Raw genomic sequence first — 20,059 nt, 5'->3', positions numbered from 1 at the left:
TACTTTTGCATTTTCTGTGCAATGGTTTATGTTAGGCCACTCAAGCACTAAGTTTACTCTATTAGGGTTTATAAGTTTGGGATAAGCAGAAACACAAAGACATTAGGGTTACAAAATAGTACAAATTAGTACGTATAATTTATGGAATATTTACTTTAACAGAAATATTCGTGAAGAAAAACATAATCCATAAATTTTATCAAAAGTCAATAGATAAGGTAAAACGTATGGTTTAAACTTTTTTAATATTTTATTAAGTAAAACAATTCTTAAAATTATTCTCATTCACCGATAAAAATTGTTAATAAACTATTTAATCCGTGTCTATTTTCTTAAAATTACCATAATAGCCTAGAAGTTCATCATTTTGTAGTTTTTCAGGACGAAGTGCTTCATTTACTTGCATTGTCTCCAATTTGTCAAATCGGTCTTTATACTCAAACATTTTATTTTTCCATAATTCTAAAAAATAAATAAATATTAAAGTATTAAAGTAAATACCAATGTATTATTTTGTCTGACCTTTACACAAGAATCACTAAAATAAGGTGGAGCAAGACTTAAATTACTACACGCCATTACTAAAGTCATGGCGTGTTCTCACTAGACACTGCTAGCTTATCTATATATTGAGAAAAGCAGAAAGTAAACAAGGAAATATTTGTTTGTGGTGCTGAAGGTATTTACTTGTAGCATTATTATGTTATATATTATCTTTGCTGTAAATTATTAACCAGAATTTTAGTTGAAAATACGTTAATTTTCACTTTTCACGTTTCGATTTCAACTTCGGAAATAATTCTCAAAATTCAAATTAAACAAATTATTTCCTTTAATCTGTATATTTTTAATGAAAAAAAGATATAGCAAGGAATTTCTAACTAAAGATATGAATAATAAAGAACAATGTGTTACCAAACACCATATTTTTAGAATCTGAACAGGTAATAAACCTAGCTACAAAATAAATAATGGAAGTCCAGTCCCGATATTAAATAATACGCCTCGCTGTGAATTGTTCTTGACTAATGGGCTGTTATTAATAATCAAAAGTTTTATATTTTACATGTTGTTACCTTACAAACGTCAAATGTTTGTGATTTTTCTTTTAATAATTATTTTATTGTAATTTCTTTTGATTTTATTCAATTATTAACTTTTTATTTTATTTTAACCTTCCGCTACCGGAGGGGGGTACAGATTGTACCCCATATTCGATTTTTCATGAATAATTTTTAAAAATGTTGGAATTTTGTTTAACTGTTCTAGTTACTTCTTCATTGGAATGTGTAAAAGCATATCCAACCATTTGTTTTCAATTTGACATATTTTTACCTATGAAAAGTGCAGCACTGTGCTTGGGGTACAAGTTGTACCCCCTCCGTCAACCGCGGTACAGTTCATTGCGGTCGACGCCACTGACTAAACCAGACGTTTTGCGCACGGCACCAAACCTGTTGTTTGCAATAACACACAAATCAGTCCTGTGGATGACTTAGTGCTAACATACCGTTTCAGTTTATCCATTTGTAATTACACGATTTACCGATATGTCGAAAAAAATAAAGTTAGACCTTCGGAAAGAACAGGATCGTGAAACTGCAGTGCAGTGGTTAGAGGAAAGTGATGATGATTACCTTTCTGAAAGAGATAGTTTATCGGATGATTTAGAATTAGATGATAATTTAAAAGTAGCGGAATATGAGCCTAAAATTCTGCAGGTAATTTTTATTTTTGTTTTATGTACGATATTTCTATCTTGAGTTTATTATATTTTAGCAATCTGAGAGCGACAGTAATGATTCTGATAAACCAGTTTTGGGGGCAGTAGATTCCACATTTATTTCCAAGAATGGTACAGTTTGGAAAAATCGTCCTTTACGACAAACTGCAGTGCAGTGGTTAGAGGAAAGTGATGATGATTACCTTTCTGAAAGAGATAGTTTATCGGATGATTTAGAATTAGATGATAATTTAGAAGTAGCGGAATATGAGCCTAAAATTCTGCAGGTAATTTTTATTTTTGTTTTATGTACGATATTTCTATCTTGAGTTTATTATATTTTAGCAATCTGAGAGCGACAGTAATGATTCTGATAAACCAGTTTTGGGGGCAGTAGATTCCACATTTATTTTCAAGAATGGTACAGTTTGGAAAAATCGTCCTTTACGACAAACTAGATGTCGCACAAAAAACTTGCTCGAAAAACCAGGGCTTACAGAAAAATCTAAAAATGTCGCTAAAATTAGTGATTGCTTTAAATTATTTGTAGATGAGAAAATTGTAGAGATCATCGTCAAATGTACAAACCAGAAAGCGGAGAAATACTTTCAGGATTGGAATGGGAAAAATCCTAATAAAACAAGAACCTGATTGCCCACTGATTCAGTGGAAATTTATGCGGTCTTGGGACTCTTGATTACGCCGAGTGCGCTAAAAGCCAACAGGGAACCAGTGCACTTCTTGTGGTGTCGAAACCCTTTGTACAGTCGATCTATTTTTTCGGCTGCCATGTCACGTGACCGATTTCTAGATTTAATTTCACTTATGCGACTTGATGATTTGAACACTAGAGAAGAACGTAGAAGTTCTGACAAACTAGCAGCTTTTAGGGAAGTGTTTACAAAGTTTGTAGAACACTGTAAAGAAAGTTTTAAGTGCCACTCTCATCTAACTGTTGATGAACAACTTGTAAGTTTTAGAGGTAAGTGTCCATTTAGAGTCTACATTAAATCAAAACCAGCCAAGTATGGCATCAAAATATGGGCTCTAGTTGATGCAACAATCACCTATGCTGCTAACCTTCAGATTTATACTGGAAAAGATGGTAACACACCAGAAAAATACCAGGGCAAAAGAGTAGTACTTGATTTGGTCTTATTTCTAAAAACTGGTTATGGCATCACTACTGATAATTTCTTTACCAGTGTTCCCTTGGCAAAACAACTCCTAGATCGACAAATAACATTATGTGGAACACTTCGAAAAAACAAGCAGGATATCCCTCCAGCCCTACTACCCAATATTTCTAGACAAGAAAAGTCCTCAGTTTTTGCCTTCACTGAGGAAATAACCCTGGCGTCTTACGTTCCTAAAAAGAATAAGGCAGTAATTTAATTTTATTGAGTACAGAACATAACGACGATAAAATTAGAGGAGAAGAGACGGACTATAAGCCAGACATAATCTTGCATTACAATTCTACAAAAGGTGCCGTAGATACTATGGATAAGATGGTAAATGAATATTCTTGTAAAAGAGCCTCTAAGAAATGGCCATTTGTTTTGTTTCAAAATCTTCTAGACATTGCAGGTCTGAATGCATACGTACTGTGGACGACAAAGAATTCCATTCGTGCGTATGAAGCTTCTCACAGACGCAGAGAATTTTTACTAAACCTGGGTCAAGAACTTATAAAGCCCCATGTCGATAGGCGACTACAAAGTCCACAAAAATTCCATAAGCGAATTATAAACGCGATGTACGAATTATGCCCACCGCCACCAAGGGAGAATCGCGAAAACGACGCCACCATCTTGAAATCCTCAGGGCGATGTTTACTTTGTCCACGCAAGAAGGACCGTAAAATCAGAAAAACGTGCAATTCTTGTAAATTCTTTGTTTGTGCTGAACATCAAACAACCACAACAATTCAAATAATAATATGTACAAAATGTAAAGCTAATCAAAAAACAATAATTAATTTTTTCAAGACACCATATATTTTTTTATTGTTACTTATATTGAATAAAAAATACTTGCATTTGTTTTAATTATGTTTTAACTAAAATTATTGCATTATTTTAATATTTAATCTATAAAAATGCATGGGGTACATAATATACCCCCTCCGTCAACTACAAAACAACTTGACCCTTCCGTAGCGAAAGCTTAATATTTTTATTCTAAAAATAGTTGGCGTCCACATTTTTATTCATCCCTTCAGTCAAATTTCTATTATTTACTAAATATTCTGTCGTCTAGCGGCCGGTTTCCGAAACGTTATTCAAATCTCCAATCATATAATCAAGTATCAAATTTGATCAATTGTTAACAAGCGAGAGGTTTCCCAAACGAAAATTATGGTAAAATTACGTGATCACCGATTATAGATTATTTGACATACGATTTTACATGGAAACAGTAGAATCGATTGTAATAGTTTATTATTTCTGTACGAATTGTTCTTTATCTTGCTCTAAATTAAGAAAGTAATGTTGCTGTTTCACTTTACCATCATTCCTGTTTATGTGTAATCTGCATTCTGAAAATCAACAAACAAACATAACCTACCTAACTAATAATTTTGTGTCGTTCGTTAATGTTTACCAATTTGTCATTTATCATCTTTAATTCTTAAACTGAACCTTTGTAACAATATTTTTGGGTTCTTTCTAAACAACAGCTTTTTATAAAACACCTTAGGTTTATGTATCTTACAACGTAACCAAAGATTTTATTTTATTTACTTACAACCATTGGTACATAACCAAAGATTATGGGATTAATCGTCCAAAAATCTCAGATTACCTGACAAGCTAGTATGACAGAAGTTTGACATAGATAAAACGATAATTAGCGTTTCGGAAACCCAAAATACTTCTGACAGGCTGTTAATCATCGATTATTTGCTTGTTAGATTAGTTAATGTGTGTTATGTGATTAAAGTTTGATCGAGGTTTCTGCAACTCAAAATGCATTTAATCGACTGTTAACAGTAGATTACCTAATTTTGATAATGATCAGCCTTTCGGAAACCGGCTGTAAATATCCTATTTAATCTTAACTTTTCATTTTTAATCTTCATTTATTTCAGTTTTAATTCCATTTGTATTTGACTCCAGTCGGTTCTATGTCACAGACATGAAATATATTTATATATTTCTATGCCTCACTCCTATGTACGTGTGTCTGTCAGTTGACAATTCTGCTCTGTCATGTCACACTCTAATTATGAAATTGCATAAATATCTTTTATCTATAAAAGGGTCTTAAGATTTTTTAAAAATCTTCTATTTCTAAAATAATGAATTTATTCCATACTTTTGCACCATACTTGACTAAGTACATGGTTTTGGTTAACCATGTAAAAATAGATATTAGAATAATACATCGTAGCAAAGGGCGAAGATCACAAGATATATTTCCAACAAGATGGATCATAACATGACTTATATTTCATTTTCATTAACTTTAGAATCTGAACTGTTATCTCCAATGTTGATAATTACAGGTTCGATATTAATATTACAGATATTTTGTTTTCTAATAAAGCACTGTTCAATGAATCTGTTAGTATGTTCTATACTCTTCGCCCAGGCGAGATCATTACACTTTTAAATTGCTTACTTATACATACTTAAAACATGTTCATCTCTATATCGATCTCTGCCAATTTATTTCATATTTCAATCTGACCATAATAATTTAATAGCATAAAAATCTGGGTGATACGATAGCAATCTCAGCACTTTGTGTCCATGTTCATGTATCAATTCATCTGCAATATATACTTTCTTGTCCATTCATCTTGGATAATTGTAACAATTCTGGTTTTAACTGATGTTCATCAAAATTAACATTGCATTTTTTTAACCAATATATGTCTGTGTAATACTAAAGCGACGATGGCCAACAGACCAGTAACATTGACACGTGATTCTCTCACTGGAGATGACCATATCAGGTCAGCATCAAGGGGTAGGGCTTAAACTCATCACACAAACTTAAAGAATACATTTTTATTCTGATTGTTAATTTATGTTATACTAAAACGATTTTATTATAACTTATGGTATATTAAGCGTTATTTAAGTTTATGTATGCACAAACTGCCCAGATAATTAAATTACATATTCATGCGCATTCAAGTCACTCAACACAATTTGTTTTGTACAAATATTGTAAGAAGAATTACTTTGACAGGTACTAGAATATCTTGTTTAGTAATATATTAAAGAAAAAACGACAAACATATGTTTAAAAACTTCATGCTAATGTTCTTACGTGTTATATCAGGATACACCAATAAAAACAATAAAACATATTTTAAAAATAAAAAGACTTTTTATTACCTGCCAGTTCATCGCAGGATTTTTGCTTGCCTCCGAAGTCACTCGGTAACACGTCCAATGGAAGATATTCGAGCAATTCATCAAGTGATTTATGACTGTATACCTAGAATAAGATATTATCTCTTAAAAAAACATAAAAAAATGTACGTTATAGATGCTATTTAGAATTTAGCTCTGTTAAAAAATTAAAATTAAAAGGTGTACGTAATATAATATAATACAATATAATATATATATATATATATATATATATATATATATATATATATATATATATATATATATATAGAAAAGAAATTTAATCTTTGCAGATTAGTTAAATAGTAAACTCTTAAATATTGGGGAAATCTGCAAGAAAGACTCTAATGTGTATCAATTGTTTCGCCGAACGAAACTACAGAAACTGCCTACAGAAACTTTTTATTTCAAACGCTTATCCAACACCATTAGTTAATAAGATTTTGTTTAATACTATCCATGACGAAGATATTACACCTTCCTTCGCGACTAACAATGCTGATCCTGATGTCTTAAGTGGGAACCCAGTCTCGAATACTCCTATAAACAAATATTTTTCACTACCATATTTCAGAGATATCACTCCGGGGTTAACAAGGATTCTGAAAAGTGTTGAAAATAGCTTTGGCAATAATAATAACAACATTAAACTTAATGTGGCTTGTAGATCAGCCCTAACAATTAATAATCTTTATTCTAAGATAAAAGATAAGACTCCCATAGATAGGCTTAGTAATATTGTCTACAACATTCCATGTCTCTCTTGCAATAATTCCTACATCGGTCAAACATCTTAATTATTGAAATCACGTATTACACTACACAAAAGTGATTCTCGACTTCACCCTGACCGTTGTGCATTAGCCAAACATGTCCATTCCACTGGTCATCTCATGGACTATACTAACACCACAATTCTCCACCGTGAGAACAATAAATCTAAAAGAGAGTTCATTGAAATGTCTTATATTTTCCTTAACGATTTCTCCATTAATGTTAAGAGTGACATCAAGAATCTAAGCGATATATACCACTTGTTACTTAAATCAGATACCAAGAACAATACTATATCACAGATAACTAACTTGACTGATATATCCATTAACAACTAACATACCTTTATAATTAATTTTCATTAACACAAAAAAATATATAACATTCCCTTGCTTTTCTTAGATACATCTCAATAAGATGCAATAATACATGAACAATATAATATAATTAAATAAAGTAAATCAAAATAATATTTCCCTACACTGGGATTTAAATTCATTCGTTTTTTACCAATGAACCTTAACGACATAAAGATTCATAAGAACAATGAAGTTGTCAGCGCTTGCGTTCTGGCTAAAACAGAACCTTACTTTTAAACTATCTAAAAATCAAAAATTTAGTTATTGCCGACAATTCAAAGAATTACCTCCTTTTAAATGTAGTTACATTGGGTTTTTCGATTAACCTTGGGTAAGCCTTTACGTGTCAAGTTCAAAGCTACCATACATTTCAAACCTTACAAAAAAACTTTTTTTGCACATAGTAACAAAAAACACCACTATGTTACTAGCTAAGTTTTTTAATATTCTAACTCTACAATTCTAAGTTACGGTAAGATCAATAATGTTTTAATAGATAATATATGGTAGCTAATTATAATTTATTCTCTTTCAGCACTGAAGAAGCCAAATTAATTCTCTTTGGCGAAAACGTTCGGCGAAAAAATTGATACACATTAGAGTCTTTCTTGCAGATTTCCCCAATATTTAAGAGTTTACTATATATATATATATATATATATATATATATATATATATATATATATATATATATATATATATATATATAACAACACAGTTTATTAGGGTTGCAGTCAGAAAATTGGCCGGGATGTTAATGAAACACTCTTAGACTTTTTGTCTAGCTCTCGGAATGGTTTTATTCCTTTTTCAAGACAATGTAATAAGAAAAATTGTAAATATTTATAAAATATCACAAATCTTCAGTGCAACTTACTAGTCGTTGAGATTATTTATAAAAGCATAGACACTCAACATTAATAACACACACATAAAATATAAAATAGTGGACAAAATACATTTTAAAATTCTTTAAAATTTAGGTAAAAATAGTAAAAATTTTGTTGTCATCTTTTACTGGTGTGTTTTAACTCTGGCACATAGAGAACAAAAAGAAAAAATCCTATGATTAAAAAGTAATTAGGTGTACTTAATCCCATATTTCTTTTTAAGAAATACTAGAGGCCCATCTTAGGTGATTTTAATTTTTAAACCTGTCTTAATGGTATGCAACATGTTATGCATATAACTGTAATTTGTGTGGGTACGGGTGCAGGTAGATATTAATTTTATTTTGGATGTTTTTCCAGTAAGTAACAATAAATGTTGCTCAGTTTATCTATGTCTGACTTTTTATTGATGCAAGATGTACTCGATTTTATGCCAAGAAAACACGTTTTGAATGGTTCTTTTCCTTTGCCAAAATATATTTATTTTGTTTATATATATATATATATATATATATATATATATATATATATATATATATATATATATATATATAGTTTGTTTATATTGACAGTCACTAATATCCAGTAATTCTTGTATATATATATATATATATATATATATATATATATATATATATATATATATATATATATATATATATATTACGTATATCGGTATATCTATGGAAGGCAACCGTATATATACGTATTTCTGACTATTTGTCGTCTTCACTACGGTGCAGCCAAGTTAGAAGAAGCAGCATATTAACTTAAGAAAGCATCACTACAGCAGCAATGCCATCAATTTGTGGCATTAGAGTTAGAAGACGCTGATGGTTTCCAGGGCAACAACTAACAATAACCACGGAGGAAGCTACAGCTACCTGCGGAGAAGAATGCCAAACGTTGAAACGTTTTACTGGCATTATCCTTTTCCGTTTATTTTGAACGTTTTAACGTAGATGAAATATATGGTTTCAATGTGACAAAGAACACCGCATCGTACAAAAGATGTTGGGCGTGTGCCAAATAATAGTGGCTAACTGGTAGTAACAGTTGGATTAGATACGGTAGTACTGTGAAATGGCCCCCAATATTTTCAGGACTAACTCCACTGGACTATTTGTTGTGAGACACATCAAGAATATAATATAGAACAACGAATGCACAGTAGGGGATAAGATGAAAATTCGAGTACAGTGCCTTTTTTAGCGTTGGATCTGAAATGCTACATTCGACATTCCTTTACTAACCATATACGACTTTGTCTTGAACATAATGGGCAATATTTTTAATATTTCCACTTTCTTATGGTTTTCACTATTTTAGCTTTGTAAATTCAAAGCAAATTCTAAATTTTCGTCAATTTCTAAAAACTTACAATTTAAGTCACATTAGCGTGCATATATTTAATGCCTTAGACTAGAGTTAAAATTAAAACTGCCATAACTTTGGTTTAAGATCACCTAAAGACTTTCTTAAAGTTTAGTTTTTATTATCTGCTTTAATTATTTTGTTGAATTTTAATATTTAAATATAATCAAACAGATGAGACACATCATTAACGATCAGATGTGTTGGATGTGTTGACTTACTTATAAAGCAAAAAGCTCAATTTTTATTTTTCAACAAAAAAATAGTTCAAGGTCAGGGCCAAGAAATTCAATGAGTATACATTGTTGTATACGTATAGAACTATCTTTCTAGCCCAAATTTTCTGCTGATATAGTTAGTTGTTATAAATAATATATCAGATTATTATTTTTAAGATCTACTAAGTGGAATAACTCTTTGCATATCATGAAATTGAACACAATAAATGTTAAATGCAATCTACCCTATGTGGGCAGATGGTTGTAATCATGTAAATAAAAAAATATATCAGATTTTAAAGAACAAATTATTTTTAATAATTTAATTATAATTTAAGTTTAAATGTACTTACCCTATCTGATAACTTTTTCTTTAATACCGATTTAAATAAATTTATTGTGTGGTGATAATATGACGGGGCATAAATAAAATGTATTGAGTGTGTCCTTAAACTGTGCACCCTCTGAAAAAAAAAAACATATATTTATGATATATGATGCAATTTTTGATGCAATTTTGATGTAAGTGAAGAAACCCCTGAAATTGGTTTTTCTTTATGATAACTTCAAGAAACGGTAGGGATGAATCTGTTTACACCTTCATCGTGATCGTGAGCTGGATAATACGATGTATCATCTTTAGACACCAAAGCATCGCTGTAGTGGGGCCAAATTACGAATTTATCATCATTATATCGTAGCCGACATATGAGTTTGAGCATTGCTGCGGATATTACTGGCATCTCGAAATTGTCAATTACTATATATAGTGGGGAGCACATTAGAGATATGGAGAGCTCTTATAAAGAAAATATCGTCCGCTTAACCCTTTAATCAAAATTGTTTCGTCAGAAATATTCGCCCTAACCCTTGTGCCAACCCCCACGCCAACCTACTCCAAAACCATGTCACGATCGACGGTATAAGTCCGCTGTTCCCAGTATCAATAGTGCTTTGATTAGTGATTATTGTAGTAATATCTGGGAACTAGAGAGACTGGGGGCTCAGAAAAATGAAACTGGGAAGTCCTGAAGAAGACACCATAGATGTTCTTCTTCTATCTCCCAAATTCTGAGAAAGGCCAGTTTTGGGCTTTTTCATAAAGCTATTCATTTCACTAGATGAAATCTAGATGTCACAAATATCAATATTTTTAAATCTGGTCATCTTTTTATTCTTTCAATGTACATCCTTTATTATGGGACAGTCTAGACCGTATCATTACACATACAGTCCTAAACACTTTTAAATCTAGGACTAAAACTCAGAAGCTCAAATTAGCGCATCTAATTGCCGAAAAAATTCCAATACCTACAACTTTGAAACCCACTGTAGTGGTTCACAACTTTTCTAATTTCCCTATGTCGACCATTGGTACTAAAGCTTTAGCGACAGGTTTCAATTACTCTGTAACCCCAAGTCACATTCCAATTGAGACAATCATCATCTCTCAAAATGAAGAAGACATCTCTAGTTTTCCTTCCGAATATGGTTAAATAACTAAAAAAACATTGGTAGAGTTCTTAGAAACTCAAAGGATCCTATTAGACAAACCGAGAAAAAAGCCCTGAAAGAACCAAATAATTTTTTTAACATCTGTGCGGTATTTTCTGACCAAACTTAATAAACAGCAAATACCTAAATCTAAGGGCTAACCCTATGGCTTACTCTTATTTTATCTATGCTAATGCACTACAACTAACATGCAATAACTTTACAGCCCTATACTCTGTTTTTTATACTAAACTGTTACACATTTTCAATAACTTAAATGATTTTGTCCTTATGAGTCTTCTCTTTAGTTCAGTGTTGTCAAGCAGCTGGATTGACTCGACATTCACATGACTATGCAGCCTCCGCTTGTGACTTGCTGCTGTTCTTTTTATTATTTCGATCACAGTTTCCATACCCAGGTCCTTGACCCCAGGTCAACAATGTTTCTCAATACTTTGTTTTGAAATCTCTGGATAATATGTAGATTACTAGCTTTGGTACAACCCCAGATTTGGCACCCATGTACCCATACTGGCCTCAGTACTTGCTTGTAGATCGATAATTTATTATGAATTGATAATTTTGAATTTTTTCTAATCAGCCAATACAATTTCTTATATCTAATATCAAGCTCTCCTCTTTTCTTTTTGACATGGACTTTCCAGCGCAGCTTCGCGTCTAGGGTGATGCCCAAGTATTTTGCTGATGTTGCATAAGTAATTTGGGTATCATTTATTCTAACTTTAAAATTTTCTATTTTTTTAGTTAATGTGTGCAGATTTAGTCTCATTTAATTTTATTTGCCATTTTCTGGTCCAGTTATGTATTTTATTTACTGATAGTTGCAATTTATCAGTCGCTTCTTCACAGTGTTTTTTTCTAGCTCTGGAATGTCGCACGTATACAATAGGTACAGCACCGGACCTAAGACACTCCCTTGGGGCACGCCAGCTTTGATTTCCCTTAAGTCGGTGTATACTTCTTCTTGTTTTACTTTGAAATATCTATTTGCAATGTATGATTTCAAGATTTCTGAAAACTGTTTAGGCATGAACATTCTCAGTTTATAGTTTAAACCGTCGTGCCAGACTTTATCAAACGCCTGTGCTACGTCCAAAAAGATTTAAGAGCAGACTTTCTTTTCTTCTAATGTATTTTCTATTATTTTCGTTATTCTGTGAACTTGATCTATAGTGGAATGTTGATTTCTGAAACCAAATTGATGATTTGGTATAAGATTTTTTCTTTCTATTATTGGTTTTATTCTTTTCAATAGAAGTTTTTCAAATAGTTTTGACATCACCGGAAGGAGTGATATTGGTCGATAGGATGTCACTTCATTAGGAGATTTACCTGGTTTGGCGATCATAATCACTTTGGCTACTTTCCAGAGTCTGGAAACATATCTCAATCTAAAAGCAGCATTTATTAGGTATGTCAGCTTAACTATGGCTTTTCTTGGTAGATTTTTTAATAGTTCTCTTGTTATGAGATTATATCCTGGAGCTTTCTTAGGATTTATATTCTCTTTTATCTCTGTTGATACTTCTCTAAGTGATGTCAATGTTATTCTTTCTTCAGTTTGGAATGGTTCTTCCCATCTCAGTTTTTCACCATCATTATCGTTGGGTTTGAACGTGTTTTCTAAATGATCTGCCAATCGTTCTGCTTTCTGTTTGTTACTTCTAGCCGAGTTGCCGTTTCCCAACTTGAGGAGCTCTCTTCATTCTTTTTGATGCCTTCCATAACGAATAATCTGTGTTCTGGTCAGCTGTTAATTAAATTACTTAAAATTTAATTTAATTACTTAAAAAAGAATTAATTGTTGAATTTTATATATTCTGTATCTCCCTTTTTAGTTTTTGTGTAGCATTATTTAGACTAGTTTTGTCTCATGGAGCTCTGTATTGCTGCCATTTTTTTCTTAACTTCGTTTTTTCTACTATGAGTTCTCTGATTTATTTTGAAAAATTGTTCCTTTTTGTTCTAGAAGTTATTGTGGGAGTATTTTCCCAAGCTGCCTGTTGGATATTTTTTATAAAAACTTCTCATTCGTCATCAAGTTGCCTCGTGTTTCTCAATGGAAAAGCAAGATTAATTTTGTGTTCAAGGTTTGTTTTGAAGCTTTCCCAGTCAGTTTTTTATTAGTCAATATTGGATTAAACCCTTTTTTAATCACTGTATCACTCATAGTTAAAATTATCGGTAAGTGATCAGAGTTTATATCTTAGCCGTCATTGATATCCAGATAGTTAGCTGAGATATTTTTGTAAATAAAGAAATCTATCAGGTCTGAAATTTTTTTTCTATCGGTAGGCCAGTATGTTGGTCTACCAGTAGAGATTACTTTACCCTTTTGTTCCTTAACAGCTGACAATAGTTCTTTTCCTTTAGTTGTAGTTAGCCCAGAGCCCCAGTCGGTATTTTTTGCATTAAAGTCGCCACCGATGATGTATCTTTTTCCTAAAATGTTCATAAACTCTTTATGTTGTTCTCTTATGAAGTGTCTAGAAGAACAATATCATCCTCTTCACACAGACTGTTGTAGCTTGTTGCAAGAAGAATATATATGTATATATATATATATATATATATATATATATATATATATATATATATATGTATATGTGTGTATATGTAATTAATAATAATAATAAACGATCTATCGGAATATAAATGCTACGATTTCTGCGCATGAACAAAGTGGAGTTCCAAAATATGCCATACAAGGCGCAATAAAAAGAGAACGAAGCAGGACCAAATCATAGAACAGATAACTTAAAAGTTAATTTTGATATTTTGTTATTATATTAAGCAAGTATATCCGAAAATTAAATCAAATATATTACTCGAATAGAAACTTACCTCTAAAACAAAAGCTACTTGCTTCAAGAACAGAGGAGTTATTTTAGCTACTACACTGAATTTAATATGTGTACAATCGACAATATATATTTCACCCATTGAGAGGTCTTCATGAATTCGTATCTCGTAAAGATTTTTTAAGCCATGAGCTGACATTTTTCTTACATCTCCATTTTCGGAATCTTTATATTGCACTATAGTCAACCTATGTAAGGACGGAGTAAGGACTGGTACGCACACAAAATTTCTGAAAACATATTTATCTATTAGTTAAAATTTTTATTAATTTATATTTAAATTAATTTATTATTTAATTTAATAAAAAAATTATAGTAAAATATAATAAAGTATCTAATAAAATTTTATATTATTCAACATTAACATCTCAAATTAAAAGTAATGATTCTAAATGAATTTCATTGTTTATTGAAAATCGAGCAACACTGTTTTGTGATTTTATTATTTCATCATTTAATCAATGCTATCCACTCCAGTGGTGAAGTTTTAGTAGACATACGTTGGACTTTCCGAGTTTGAATTTATATCAGCCCAAATGCCTGATGAGGCTGAAATAAGCCGAAATGATTCATAACACTTTATTGATACCGACTCTAATGAGTATCAATTGTTTCGCCGAACGTTTTCGCCAAAGAGAATTAATTTGGCTTCTTCAGGGCTGTCAGAGAATAAATTATAATTAGCTACCATATATTATCTACTAAAAACATTATTGATCTTACCGTAACTTAGAATTGTAGAGTTTGCATATTAAAAACCTTTGCTAGTAACAACATAGTGGTGTTTTTTGTTACTATGTGCAAAAAAAGTTTTTTTAACGTTGGAAATATATGGTAGCTTTGAACTTCAAACGCAAAGGTTTACCCAAGGTTAATCGAAAAACCCAATGTAACTACATTTAAAAGGAGGTAATTCTTTGAATGTAGTTACATTGGGTTTTTTGATTAACCCAAGGTTAATGCAACTTTTTTTCATTTTTCTCTTATATTTTTTGAATATGTAATTAAATTAAAAAAAAATATATTGAATATTTACTTACGCAGTTTCATACGCAATATCCACGTCTGAAGTACAAGGATTAATATTTTTATATAAATCAGATACAAGATTAGGGACAGTATAATACATATCCAGGGTCTGCTTTGTTTTCTCGATACTAAATTTGCAGTTTACGAGAAAAAATTCAATCATATTGTCCGCTAAAATCATTTATATTATGTTGATTTTATAAACTTACATGATAGGTTATATTGATCATAAACAAAACTTAAAACATTTATTAGGTAGGAAGTTTTTGTATCATTTAAAATCAAGATTATAAATGGGCCAAACATATATCTTAAAACTTCTAGCACAGAACCATATGGAACATAATTACCATAAATAAAACCATATGGAATCATAAGGAACATAATTTAGGCGAAACACTCTGTTAGTATAGGAAAAAAAAAATTAATAACTACTGAAAACGAAGAACTATCTTAATAAAATCATTCATTTGACAAAGAAGAGTGCAAAATGCTGCTGATTTTAGCACAATAAAAAAATATAAACGAAACTTAAAAAATTACATAAATTTTATTGAAATTAAACAGGTTTTGCATAAATGAAAAAAAATACTGGTTATTTCAAATGGCATGTCATAAATTAAATCACGCATTTCGGGCACAAAAATAAATTGATTAAATCCAACTTACCTTATTACAAAAGTGTACACAAAACAAGTTACAGCCCTTTGAAATTACAAAATAAAAATTGTTTTTTTGCATTATCTTCTAAACTACTTGACATTTTATAATAAAAATGGACAAGTTACTTTCTTATTCTGAAAGCATTTTTCATAAAAAAGAAACAACAAACTCTAAGAGCACAGAAAAAGTTTAAGGTGCAGCTTTTAAGGGGGGTGTGCAGCTCTAAATCCCCACAAACTTTTAAGTACGTTTAAATCAAATGAATTTTGTGGCATCATTAGTTTAATACATGTTTTTTAAAATGTTTTTGCCTCCTATCACTTTTTTCAAAAAATAGTTTTTATTGAGTTAATACGGCCCTTTTCATTAACCTTAAAAAAATTATGTGCAACTAAATAAATGGCTTTAATGAATTAAAAAGTACAAAAAATGTTTATAACCTCTATAAATATGATATTACAATAAATGTTTCAAATGATCTTCATTTTCTTCACTACACATTCGGTATCGTTTTAATAAGGAATAGGTTTTCCTATGCGCTGAAAAATCATATTTTTCTGACGAAATTCTTTGCAGCTTCAAATGATCCTAACTCTCATTTGTTGTTCGTTCTCTATTGTTACAAAATACACTTTCTCTTTCATAAATCCACAAAAGCAAAAGTCCATGGAGTTAAGGCCTGGACTTCTGGGTGGCCAAGAAATAGGTGCGTCACGACCCCTTCCAATCCACCGACCAGGATACTGCCTACAAAGGTATTCCCAGACTTCATTACTGTAATGCGGTGGAGCGCCATCTTGTAGAAACCACATATTTTGCCTTATTGAAATATTCACTTCTTCCAAATACTCTTGTATCATTTGCCAAGAACTGCAAATAATTATCACCATTTAAATTATGGTTAGGAAGAAATACTGGGCCTCTTGGATTGTTATCCACAATTCCTGCCTAAACAGTAACTTTGAAAGTCCTTTGGTGATGAGTCGTTTTTTTGGCGTGAGGATTTTCGTCGACCCAAATGTGCTCGTTATGATGGTTTGTTATTCCATTTTTACTGAAGGTAGCCTTGTCGGTAAACAGAATATTTCTCATAAAATTAACATTTCGAGTGTTTTCCATTAACAACCAATCGCAAAATCCAATCATTTTAGGATAATCTTCAAACAATTACTCTTGAACCATTGTTAAGTGATAGGGTTTAAGCCGCTGATCCTTTAAACATCTCCAAATTCTTAGTTGAGCAGCTATTACCCTTGTACTTGTACCAGGGACTTCTTTAATGATTTCTAAAATGTCTTCATCAGTTGCATCCATTATTGGACGACCACTATTGCCAGCAACTGGCGGTTGGAATGTACCCGTTTAACGTAAACGACGATCAATGGTCAGAAATAATCATCTATGGAGTGTATTTCGATTGGGTTATTTTACTACATAACGCCTTGTGGCTGCTGCACTATTTCCTTGACAGTCACCTACGATATTCTAGATAGTTTATTGAAATCATAATTTATTCTGATCTCCAACTTATCCAAAGTTAAATGCATATCTGCCATTTCTTGAAATATGTAGGCCATTGTAATATTAAAATTTTTAATATTAATCTTATTTACACAATAAATGATAGCTTCAAATTATTAACGCCCAGTTCCACCAACGCGATTTAAGTGAAAATTTGATCTTAAGAAATAATTTTCACTAAAGTCCGTTGAGTTTCGTTCCACCAACTAAAAATATTTACTTAAGTACAAATATTTTTGCTTAAGCTTAAGTCACCTGCTATGACGACTTAAGCAAAAGATTTAACTTCGAGCATGCATTGAAATTTATCTTCTGTCATATATTGACACATAAGTGAGGTTAAATTTCTTCTGTTGATCGTCGATGTTAGGTTAACTCGCATTTTTTCGGTCTAATTTGATTTTTTATTTTTATATTCTTATTTAATCGATAGTATAGTATATCCCAATATCGTAGTATAGTAATCTATAGTATAAAAGTAGTATATAGTATATAATAGTTTATAGTGTATATATAGCGTACGTAGATGTTTTTGTGTTCGTAAGATTTTTATATATTTTTTTTTGTTGTAAGTTCCACCGAAGTGTATAGTTTATCGTGTATATATAGAATATAGTTTGTACCATAGTTTAAACTATTATATTTATTTTGCACTAGCTACAAAATAAAATATCAAAATACACAAGAACACCATTTACATTTACAATAAATATTGAAATGACAATGACATTGAATTAAACACAGCATCAAAAATGACACAAATGTTCTTCTCTTTTTGCTGTTTCTGCATTAATAACAGGTCAACAATTTAAAAATTTCTGACAATTTTGCAAAATTGGTATTTCTGAGAACTTAAGTTTTTTCTTGGTTAAGTTAAGTAAAAACTTGTATGGTGGAACGCAAATTACAACTAAGAAATTTTTTTGACTAAGCAAAACTTAGGTAAGATTTTACTTAGATCTTGTTGATGGAACCGGACGTAAATATTATTGATGGAATTGTTTGTAATTATTGTATCCGTAGAAACAAATTATTGTAATTTAATGGTCAACTAGGAAAAAACTAGTTTTTTGAAAAAGCGATGAGAGGCAAAAAAGTTTTAAAAATAATGTGTTAAACTAATGATGCCATAAAATTCATTTGATTTGAACGCACTCAAAAGTTTGGGGGGATTTAGGGCTGCACACTGCACACCCACCTGAAAATTTTTTTGTACGCTTAGATTTTGTTGTTTCTTTTGTATGAAAAATGTCTTCAGAACAAGAAAGTACGTGTCCATTTTTATTATAAAATGTATATATAAAAAGTGTAAAATATAAAAAGTATTTTAGGAGATAATGCAAAAAACAATTTTTATTTTGTAACTTCAAAGGGCTATAACTTTTTTTATGTACACTTTTGTACTAAGGTAAGTTGGTTGCAGTCAAATTATTTTTGTCCCCGGAATCCGTGATTTAATTTATGACATACCTTTTTGAAAAACCTTGTATAGTAGGAATTGATTTCTTATGGTCAAAGGAGTGGATACAAACTTACGTTAAACTTTGAAAACTAGCTACACAAGAAGCAAAAATATTTTGTCAATACATTTTTTTTAATAATAATTAGCTAATTATAATCTATTTTCAGAAAAAAAAGTAATTTTTTCTTATTTTGAGTGTGGGACGCCAAACCAATAGGGAAGAACAGAAGAGGAAGACCCATTAAAGAATGGAACAGTGACATCTCGCAGATACTGCAGAGTAAGGGTAAGACTTGGCAGGAAGCAACACAGATGGCATCCAATAGGAAGGAATTCGTTAAGAGCTAGGACACCTCAGAAGACTGTCAAATATTGTAATTTAATGAATTGTATTTTAAACGGCCCAACACCGAAAGGTACAAATGGGTCTACTGATTAAGTAAAGTTAGTAAAAAGTTTTCTTATTTTATAAACAATATTATTAAACTACACCGATTGACAGATGCCAGATTTTAATTCTAAAGCTTTAAATTTAAAATGTTTACTTACTTGGAATCTCTGGCAGATGTTTTTGTGTTTTTAGCCATTCTTTTATAATTTGAATATCTTTAATAACATCACTTTCGGTTTTTTCCCAAACTTTTCGTATTTTATTTCGATCGGTGATCAAGAGATCATTCGGAGGCATTTCAAGAGATGTGTTACGTGCTAATGGTTCAATAAGAATAACTTTTCGTTAATGTATCAAGGTGCAAAACGTATTTAAAAATGGACGTGAGAGATCTATTATTTAAATCACACTGAAATACATTACATCATTATATAAAAAACACTGACAGTGGTGGGCAAGGATATTTTTAATCGATTAAGTTATTATAAAAAATAAATACTCAATTAAAGCTTTTAATCAGAATTTGATTACTACTAAAGTCATACATACATTTTTGTGAAAGATGTAACAAGACATAAATAATTTAAATACAAGTAGTTAATTATTAATAACTAAGATAAATAAGATACGTGAATTTATATATAAGTTTGTTTAATTGAGTATTTATATTCCTGGTTCAAAAACTAGCCGTTTATTGTTAAAACGCTTTTATAAAATATTGTTATTATCGGAGTGGCGTTAAGTAGCATAGACAGTTATTAACCCGGCGTTCCCCAGGTGAAAAATGTGTGTACAATAACAAAAGTGGGGTATTATTCTTCTTCTTGCAGTATCGTCTTCTATCGGAGGTTGGCTACCATCACAGCAATCTTTACTTTGTTGGCTGCAGCTCTGAACAACTGTATTGAA

The 20,059-nt window shown here is 31.0% G+C and overlaps 1 protein-coding gene across 1 annotated transcript; it reads right to left on the bottom strand.

Moving 5' to 3' along the window:
• Positions 1–228: 228 nt before the first annotated feature.
• LOC140446028 (retinol-binding protein pinta-like) lies at positions 229–19,531 on the bottom strand. Its single transcript, XM_072538530.1, has 6 exons — positions 19,309–19,531; positions 15,125–15,284; positions 14,068–14,314; positions 10,062–10,172; positions 6,076–6,178; positions 229–462 (listed from the first exon to the last, which is right to left on the bottom strand). Exons 1-6 carry the CDS (start codon positions 19,445–19,447, stop codon positions 314–316), a joined length of 909 nt encoding a protein of 302 aa, XP_072394631.1. The 5' UTR covers positions 19,448–19,531; the 3' UTR covers positions 229–313.
• Positions 19,532–20,059: the final 528 nt, after the last annotated feature.

This window comes from Diabrotica undecimpunctata, chromosome 7 (assembly GCF_040954645.1).
Source record: "Diabrotica undecimpunctata isolate CICGRU chromosome 7, icDiaUnde3, whole genome shotgun sequence".
Lineage (NCBI taxonomy): Eukaryota > Metazoa > Arthropoda > Insecta > Coleoptera > Chrysomelidae > Diabrotica > Diabrotica undecimpunctata.
Note: the sequence above shows the minus strand (reverse complement) of the source record. Positions and strands in the feature narration are given on the sequence as shown.